This window comes from Oncorhynchus masou, chromosome 9, assembly GCF_036934945.1.
Source record: "Oncorhynchus masou masou isolate Uvic2021 chromosome 9, UVic_Omas_1.1, whole genome shotgun sequence".
In the NCBI taxonomy this organism is placed as follows: domain Eukaryota; kingdom Metazoa; phylum Chordata; class Actinopteri; order Salmoniformes; family Salmonidae; genus Oncorhynchus; species Oncorhynchus masou.
This window is the reverse complement of record NC_088220.1, coordinates 46,790,789-46,800,964: the sequence shown is the minus strand read 5'-3', so window position 1 is coordinate 46,800,964 and position 10,176 is coordinate 46,790,789. Positions and strand designations below refer to the sequence as shown.

The 10,176-nt window shown below is 42.1% G+C and overlaps 1 protein-coding gene across 1 annotated transcript in view; it reads right to left on the bottom strand.

The window, feature by feature from the left end:
* Positions 1-27: 27 nt before the first annotated feature.
* The window catches only part of LOC135546058 (out at first protein homolog), a 39,038-nt gene continuing 28,889 nt past the window's right edge, over positions 28-10,176 (bottom strand). The window contains exons 2-4 of the mRNA XM_064974167.1: positions 6,273-6,407; positions 5,634-5,814; positions 28-2,611 (exon numbers count right to left, since the gene is read on the bottom strand). Coding sequence (XP_064830239.1) covers positions 2,334-2,611; positions 5,634-5,814; positions 6,273-6,407 — 594 coding nt within the window. The 3' untranslated portion in view covers positions 28-2,333. The remainder of the gene's footprint in view (positions 2,612-5,633; positions 5,815-6,272; positions 6,408-10,176) is intronic.

The window sequence follows — 10,176 nt, the reverse complement described above, 5'->3', positions numbered from 1 at the left end:
AGCGTACACCACTCTTTCATAGAAAAATATGTTTGAGATTTTATTTTAGTTTTACATAGCAAAAATCAATTTAAGCGTTAAGGCACATAGGTTACCATAGAATGGCCAGTTTGAAGGTAAAACAAAAAAAATACATTTGGTTTTTGTCAGTTGGGAAGAGGTCATATACAAACAAAGTGAACAAAGACATGGAATTAGCATGTGACAGAATAAATCAGGAGAATTAAACATAATTAGGTGCCAGTTACTAATGAATATGACTAAACACACATTAGGCTACTCAAGATGTAAAATGACGTGAGTTATAGCAATCAGATAGCAGACAAGTGATCTTATGTGGAACAAAATGTGACTTTTTCCTACAGAATGCTGATAATTGTAGTCCTACCTGAACAAAAAGTGTTCCGTGTGGAATGGAATCACAAAGTGAAAATCAAGGCCTGCATGTACATTTATAATAAATTGTGATGTTAATGAAATGAACTGACAATGGTGGTAAAAGAGTTCAACTTACTATGGTTAGACCGGGGTTTTTTTTCTCTCAATAATCCATGTGTCGGAGTTTGAAAGGAAAAAAGGAGCTATGCATTGCATTAAAAGGGGGTGGCAGTATTGCATGATAAATGAAAGTGGCCAGGCAGTTGAGTAAGCATTAGATCCAACACAGCCTGGCCCTGGACAGAAATCAAATCCGATAGGTTGCAACTTTAGCCCTTGGAGAATATTTCCTTTGTGAATCTTTACTTTGGTTTAGCTACAAACTTGGAAAGAATAATGAAATATAAGCAAATCAACCTTGGAAACAGTTTGTCATAATGAAACCTATGTAAAAAAGACAAAATCATGGCCATCAGTGATTGAGATGTAAATGATGTTCAAGTGAGTGGCATTCTCTCTCAACCCCAGATGATTTACAAATACTCAGGTGATCTTCCATTGTGAATTGGGACTCATGAAAATATGGTCCCAAGAAAATCACATTGACAGAAGAAAAACATTGAAGCTACTGTAATATAATATATAGAAGTAACTTGCTCTTCAACAACATACATTAAATTAGCATCAATTTCTGTACTGTTATCTAAATACAACGGCAACAAATTTTCACAATATACACCGAGGGTACAAAACATTCAGAACACCTGCTCTTTCCATGACATTGACCAGGTGAAAGCTATGATCCCTTATTGCCGTCACCTGTTAAATCCACTTCAAATCAGTGTAGATGCAGGGGAGAATAAAGGTTAACAAAGGATTTTTAAGCCTAGAGATATGGATTGTGTTTGTGCCATTCAGAGGATGAATGGGAAAGAACTACCACGCTGCTGGGTTTTTCCACACTCAACCATTTCCGGTGTTTCAAGAATGGTCCACCACCCAAAGGACTGTGGGAAGCATTGGGGTCAACATTGGCCAGCATCGCTGTGGAATGCTTTCGAAACCTTGTCGAGTTAACACTCCGATGAATTGAGGCTGTTCTGAGGGCAAAGGGGGGTGCAACTCAAAATTAGAAAAGGTGTTCCTACTGTTTTGTACATTGTGTATATCATGTCTTGCTACAATTCTGTCTAATTGCGAACAGATGCAGAATTGGAGGAAATTAAGCTTGTAATTGACAAATCAAAGACAAAATGTGATGAAGGTAAAACTTTAAAGAGAAGCCATTTTAGACATAAGAATCTTGTATAATTTCACCTTGCAACCAAATAAATAATGCCAGCATCAGAGACACATTATCGAGTGCAACCCGAGTTGCCATCGACCAGTAAGAGGGCTGGCTAAAGCTGTGTTATTGACGTCATAAGTCATTGTCTAACTGACTGTTCCGATCCCACAGTTTCCTGTGACAATATAATGGGAACGTTGTTCCTTCAACAGTCATCCCACGGGGCAAGAAATGTAGAAAAGAAGCTGCACTGTCCAGCCGTATGCATAAACGTGTCCTTATTAGAGAAGGTTCTTGTAGTCTTATTAGCTGCGCCATATTGAGATGTTTTCCCAACATTGGCACAAACGTGCAAGAGTAATTTAAGGTCACAGTAGGTACCTGGACACTTCGGAGGCATCATATCCAAACTATAGGAAATGTCCCCTATAGACGTGTCAAAAGGAGTTAGAGAGAAAATGGCTCCTATCGCAAAAAAAAAGGTTTTGGCCTCAATTTCAACCTTCTCCATGTAAGGCATCAAACTACTATCATCTCACGACAGGATGCAGCCCAGTGGTTTTGGGATGAACTCAACTCCCAACGTGATTTCCAAATTAAATAAGGGAGTAAAAGAAAAACATTGGTTTGTTTGGGGGAAGAGTCTGACCACACAGCGAGTGTGCTGCTAAGTCTCCTCATCCCAGAGACAGAGCTGTTTGTGGGGGACATAGTAGGTGAAGTGGTAGCCTTTGCTGCAGCTTTTGATGCCACACTTGTAGGGGCTGCCTTTGCCTGTGGTGTCGCGGTTGCGGCAGTACTTGAGCAGGCAGGGGTACCACTCCAGGCGCAGGCTGAAGCTGCAGGAGCAGGGCTGCCACACGTCTCTTGTAGAGCGGCACGACAGCAGGACCGGGACCACGTCCACCGACTGGGGCAGGATCTCAAACACGGAGCCCTCCACTCCTACAGGTGCAGCAAGCAACATATTTGTGAGTCAATGCTCTAATAAAAAGGTAGCCTGGTCCCATTTCTGTTTGTGCGGTCTTGACAACTCCCTCTGTGACAATGACCATAGGATTTAGCAAGACGGCACAAACCAATATGGGACCAGGCTAGTAATAAGGAACTTTGTCATGTAAGAGTGCTGTTCTCTCTATTCACTCAGATGGTTCACCATGCACTGTACACTATGACCGTCAAGCAACATCGTTTACAGTACTGCAGTGTACATTATCTATGCCTAGACACTGGACTTAATATAAAGGAATAAGTTAGTCCTAAATATTTCTAAAACTAAAAGCATTGAATTTGGGACAAATCATTCATTAAACCCTAAACCTCAACTAAAACTTGAATAATAAAATGGAAATTGAGCAAGTTGGCTCAAAGTGGAGGAGAAATGGACTTCATCACTGCTTGTATTTATAAGAGGTTGAATGCACTGAGCTGTGGGTTTGAACTACTGGCGCACAGCTCGGACACCCATGCATACCCCACAAGACATGCCACAAGAGGTCTCTTCACAGTCCCCAAGTCCAGAACAGACTATGGAAGGCGCACAGTACTACATGGAACTCTATTCTACATCAAGTAACTCATGCAAGCAGTAAAATTAGATTTTTTTAAATGTAAAAAATTAAACACCTTATGGAACAGCGGGGACTGTGAAGCAACACACAGACACACATTTTGTACTGCATATATGTGTTAGTGGTGGAGTAGGGGCCTACAGTCTGAATATATTGTAATGTTTTCAAAATTGTATAAACTGCTTTAATTTTGGAAGAGTAGCTGCTGCCTTGGCAACAGCTAATAAGGATCCATAATAAATACAAATAAACTAAAGACACATGGCTATTTTCAGTCAGAAAAACAACTATCACGAAACGTAATTGTTTACAGTTGAGCTAAGAATACACTCATATAGAAAAAGAGCTTTAGGAGCAAAACAGACTTTCAGGGAGAGTGTAATCTTTGTTTACATTGTCAAAGACTAATAGTGTTATTGAAATAGAACTGTGCTAGTTTGGTATGGTAGTGTACATGTAGAGCTAAAATGTATTGGATTAATTTACATTCGAGCGAGTATGTGATTAAGGTCTAGACCAAGGATGGGCAACACCATTCCTAGAGGCCATAGTGTGGTGGCTTTCATTCCAGCTAGTCATACTTCACAGAAAGAGTGAGAGAGGGTGGGGGCTGACCTCTCCAAATGAAAAAGAGAAGCTGGGAGGAGAAAAATGAAAAGGTGAAATGTATCTTTTATTCCACATCCACACAATGGTGGACAAATGTGTATCATGTCTTGAGAAAGGCCACTAGGACAAAACATTGACTGTGAAAGATACAGATCACCAGTTGTGGAAAAAGTACACAATTGTCATACTTGAGTAAAAGTAAAAGATACCTTAGAAAATGACTCAAGTGAAAGTCACCCAGTAAAATACTAGAGTAAAAGCCTAAAAGTATTTGGTTTTAAATATACTTAATAACCTCTTGGAACTCGAGGGGCAGTATTTTCATTTTTGGAGAAAAAAAACCGTTCCCGTTTTAAACGGGATATTTTGTCAGAAAAAGATGCTAGAATATGCATATAATTGACAGCTTTCGATAGAAAACACTAACGTTTCCAGAACTGTAAAGATATTGTCTGTGAGTATAACAGAACTGATGTTGCGAAAGCCTGAGAGAAATCCAATCCGGAAGTGCCCCAGGTTTTGAAAGCGCTGCGTTCCAATGACTCCCTATTTGGCTGTGAATGTACCGTCAACGAGCTTACACTTTCTACGTATTCCCCAAGGTGTCTACAGCATTGTGACGTAGTTTTATGCTTTTTGGTTGAAGAATAGCCGTCGGCAAGCACATTGCGTAAGTGGTCACATGGTGGCTCCGAGAGAGATTCTCGCGTAAAGTACAGAGGTAGCCATTACTCCAATCGGTCCTAGAGAAAAACGAATTGTCCCGACGGATATATTATCGAATAGATATTAGAAAAACACCTTGAGGATGGATTCTAAAACAACGTTAGTCATGTTTCTGTCGATATTATGGAGCTAATTTGGAATATTTTTCGCTGTTGTGGTGACCGCAATTTCAGGGCGATTTCTCAGCCAAACGTGAAGAACAAATGGAGCTGTTACGCCTACAAAAATAATCTTTTGGGAAATAATAAACTTTGGCTATCTACCTGGGAGTCTCGTGAGTGAAAACATCCGAAGTTCATTAAAGGTAAACGATTTAATTTGATTGCTTTTCTGATTTCCGTGACAAGGTTGCCTGCTGCTAGCAAGGCATAATGCTATGCTATGCTATTATAAACACAAATGCTTGTCTAGCATTGGCTGTAAAGCATATTTTGAAAATCTGAGATGACAGTGTGATTAACAAAAGGTGAAGCTGTGTCTCAATATATTTGTGATTTTCATGAATAGGAATATTTTCTAGGGATATTTATGTCCGCTGCGTTATGCTAATTAGTTTCAGGCGATGATTATGCTCCCGGGATGGGTAGTATCAAAAGTAAAAAAGTATAAATCGGTTCAAATTGCTTATATTAAGCATACCAGCCGGCACCATTTTATTTTTACGGATAGCCAGGGGCACACCAACACTCAGACATCATTTACAAACAAAGCATTTGTGTTTAGTGAGTCCACCAGATCAGAGGCAGTAGGGATTACCAGGGATGTTCTCTTGATAAGTACATGAATTGGACAATTTTCCTGTCCTGCTAAGCATTCAAAATGTAACAAGTAATTTTGGGTCTTAGGGAAAATGTATGGAGTAAAAAGTACATTGTCTTCAGGAAATATAAATTGTAAAGTACAGATACCCCAAAAAACTACTTAAGTAGTACCTTAAAGTATTTTTTCTTAAGTACTTTAGACCACTGCAGATAAAAATCAAAGGTTATTTTCCATTTGTATTAATTCCCTTTGGGACGACATTATCTGTGACACACCGTGCCCACATTCATTCTATTGACCTCTCTCCAGCCAATGTTGGACGTCCCTCTCCCGGGTGTAGATGGCCTCCCGGGCCTCGCTGCACATGTTGTAGATGTGGCTGCTGAGCTGCCATGCCCGGCTCAGGTTCAGCGCCACGTTCATGGTCAGCTGGTCCAGGCCCCGCCTCTCCTCTGCCATGCGGATGGCGTGAGGATTTTTCTGATGGACAGCAGGACAAAGTCAGTCATGTCACCAAGATCACTTTATCAAAATGGGATAATGCTCATTCACTTCCCCCACTCTGAGCAAGGACACTCACTAGCCTTATGTTACTTGTTATTCCCTGTATATTTCCTTTGGAGTTATCACTGATTAGACAGCAGGAATAGGTGAAAGCAACATAGTGGAACTACAAAGGAAGCTCTTGCTAGCAAGTATCATGTTGTGTTAGATCAGTGATTACCCGAAGGAGAGGAAGAAAGGATAAATGTAACATTCAAACAAGGCCATTCAGTAAGCGAATTTCCCTGTACTACTAGTGCATATGTAACGGAGGAGGTTTGGAACCACTCTCGTGTGAATACTTCTGTTAGCTCCCTGAGCTAATGCCTTGGCTTTAACTCGGTGACGAACAGTCTTGAAGCCCCAGAGTTGGAACCCCGGTCAGTGACACATACCTGTCTGAGTCGGGCCATGGACTCGCTGGGGATGAACTCGTTGTGGTTGAGGCGCGAGATGAAGCACAGGGCCTGGTACTGGCTCTGGCCCCTCTCCAGCTCCCCAAGGATGAGCGCCCGGAAGATCTTCACATCCTGAAGCGGAGAGAGGGAAGTAGACAGATTGTGAGGCAGCATGACTGCAACTGCATAGGATCTGGGTTGTGTTCATTATGCACCAAATGGAAAATAATGTTGAAACCGAGGGTCTTCTTAGACTTGTCCAATAAGAAAGATTTAAATGTTCAATTAAAAAATTTTTTTGCTAGGCTGTGCCATACTGTTTTGGACCAGTATAGTAGGCTTGAAACAAGTTTGGAATGCACATTAAGCAACTGAATCCTTCATTCTGCATCTACATTATAATGAGAGATTTGGAGAAAACAATTCTACCATTTACAGTCTCCTTTCACTAGAACTGCTTATTTGCACAGTCAAATCGGTGCACAAAGAGTTCAACTAAATCAACACCCATAACTTCAAAAGAGGAATCATTTAGTTACACTTTTCATGTTGACAAAACAGAAAGATGTTGGAAGGTTTTAGCATGACTTTGTTGCTGTTGGCAACCGAACAAGAAATCTGGCTGGGCCCCAAGGCCATAAAGAGCAGCTCTAGCCGAGGACAGCAAAGCCACAGACCTGTCTCCCCCATTCATCAGCTCTCCCTTCCCTGACGTCCTCTTGGCTCTTTCTCCCTCCCTCTCCCACACACACACACACACACACCTCCTCAGCTTTTCACACACACACACACATCCCAAGCAGACAGCCCGCAGAGGAGAACCAACTTTTACTCCCAGAGAAACTCTTGGACAACTCAGATAAACAAGCTAGATCTACAGCCACCTCCAACCCCCGTTTTGTTTGCCACCTCTCAAGCTCTTTCGTCTCACTCTCCTGTTTGGGAAACTGTACTTTAGAGCAACACATCCATTTGGTCTCCAGAGATACTTGTAATTCATTCACCGCCTTGTATGGGAAATCTGGTAGAACATGTTGCATGTAACGCCAGGACCGTTGGTTTGAGTCCCGCTGGAGCCACCCATACGAAAGTGTATGTACACACGACTGTTAGTTACTTTGCATAAAAGGCTCTGCTATATGGCATTTATTATTGTCACTTTCTGACCTTTATTTCCTTAGTGTTGTCTTTACTTAGTATGGTCAGGGCTTGAGTTGGGGGGGGGGCAGTCTCTCTATTTCTGTGTTTGGCCTGATATGGTTCTCAGAGGCAGCTGTTTATCATTGTCCCTGATTGAGAACCATATTTAGGTAGCCTGAGTTTCACCATTGGTTTGTGGGTGTTTGTTTCCGTGTGTGTGTGTGTGTCGCCACACTGTTTGGTTATTTCACGTATTCATTTATTGTTTTTGTATTTCATAGTGTTCAGTGCTTTTCTTATTAAAATTGTCATGAACACTCACCACACCGCATCTTGGTCCGATCCTTACTCCTCTTCAGATGAAGAGGAGGACATCTGCCGTTACAATTATCTAGCTCAACCGGAGACAAACAAGCAGCTGATAATGACTCACAATAACTGGAGGAATGTCCAAGTCAGTGACGTTGTCGTTGCTTTAATTGATCTGTGTGTTGGAATAGCAAAGCACATAATTGAAGTATAATCGGAGCCAGACATGAAGGAATCATGGCATAAGGGAATGAGAATTTAAGAAAACACAGAAGGGGAGGTAGCTATATATTTGATATAAGTAGTGGCAGTATAGGACCTCCCAGTCAGTAGACAAATGGTACAGCGGCACTGGGTGGGAAGATGAGAGCTGTTGTGTGTGTGTGTGGCATTCCTGTCAGATAGGGAGAGGGGGTTGGGTTGGGGGGAGGGAGGGACTGCTCCAGGCACACTCGGGGTAATTTCAGGAAAGCTCTAACAGCTCTGCTCCTTTCCTCTAAAACCACCTCTGACCTCAGCCACCGTCAAAGGGGAGGAGCCAGGGCAGACAGCAGCAGCAGATGGGATAATACAACGGGAGGACATGGTGATGCAGCCGAAGCTTCATGTTGTCATGCCAGGTGTTAAGACTGAGTGACATCTATATATTACAGTTAACATCCTGCTCTAAAATATGTTGGAAACCTATGTGAATTTCTAAAAGGCAAAAAACTGAGAAGTGTTTTTTTTTTGTGTGTGTATGTATGTATGTGTGTATGTATATAATCTGTTTTAAAATAACAGCTAAAAAAAAAACATTTTATGTATGGGATTTTTGGGATACTTTCACTAACCCAGTAAATGGGTATAATTTATTCAAATAAATAAGATGACACCCTTGGTTCTATAAATACAACCGCACGAGAAGGATCATGCTTTTTGTTTATCTGGAGTAGTCCTAACTTCTGGCTGCAACAGAAGCTCTGTGCCAAGTCACTAGGTTGGCACCCTCCCAGTCCTAAGTACCCCAGCTACACCGTGTGATCGAGGAAAAAGACATTAGGTTACAGGATAAAAGTGAGATAATGTGCAACCAATGATTGGCCGTGTCAGAAAATGGCACACAAAAAGGTAGTACACCTGCTCAAATAATGACAGACTGTAAATAAGCCATGTCATGAGCAAGGAACCATGCAAGGGAATATTCAAGCCGAAGCAATCAAAAGATGGTATCTACCAAGTGGGTTGGTATTGTTAAAAATATAAAAAAATCTGCGCATTATGCAAATTTCTTTATGGAAAAAGCAAATGTCTTTAGCAGCAGATGGTGACAGAGTATTACTGATGTAATAAAACCAGTAACTGGGTTCCTGTGTAAGAAGAAAAAAAAGGGGGGCAATCCGTGATTGAAAAGTATGTGAACAGCTGCTCGTCGAACATCTCATTACAAAATCATGGGCATTAATATGAAGTTGGTCACCCCTTAGCTGCTATAACAGCCTTCACTCTTCTGGGAAGGCTTTCCACTAGAAGTTGGAAAATTGCTGCGGGATTTGCTTCCATTCAGCCACGAGCGTTAGCGAGGTCCAGCACTGATGTTGGGCGATTTGGCATGGCTCGCAGTTTGGATTTCTAATTCATCCCAAAGTAGTTCGATGGGGTTGAGGTCAGGGCTCTGTGCAGGCCAGTCAAGTTCTTTCACAACGATCGACAAAACATTTCTGTATGGACCGTGCTTTGTGCACAAGGGCATTGTCATGCTGAAAGAGGAAAAGTGCCTTCCCCAAACTGTTGCCACAAAGTTAGAAGCACAGAATCGTCTAGAATGTCATTGCATGCTGCAGCGTTACAATCTCTTCTCTGGAACTAAGGGGCCTAGCCCGAACCATGAAAAACAGCCCCCTCCCAGATTATTCCTCCACCAAACATTACAATTGGCACTATGCATTCGGGCAGGTAGCATTCTCTTGGAATCCGCCAAACCCAGATTCATCCACCAGACGATGAATGGTGATTCATCACTCGAGTCCAATGGCGGCGCGCTTTACTACTCCAGCCGACACTTGGCATTGTACATGGTGATCTTAGGCTTTTGCAGTGCGCCTGCTCAGCCATGGAAACCCATTTCATGAAGCTCTCGACGAACAGTTATTGTGCAGATGTTGCTTCCAGAGGCAGTTTAGAACTTGGTAGTGTGTGTTGCAACCGAGGACAGACCATTTTTATGTGCTACGTGCTTTAGCACTTGGCGGTCCCGTTCTATGAGCTTGTGTGGCCTACCACTTGGTGGATGAGCAGTTGTTGCTCCTAGACGTTTCCACTTCACAATAACAGCACTTAAGTTTGCCCGGGGCAGCTCTATCAGGGCAGACAAACTGACTTGTTGGAAAGGTGGCATCCTATGGCGGTGCCACATTGAAAGTCACTGAGCTCTTAAGTAAGGCCATTCGACTGCCAATGTTTGACTATGGAG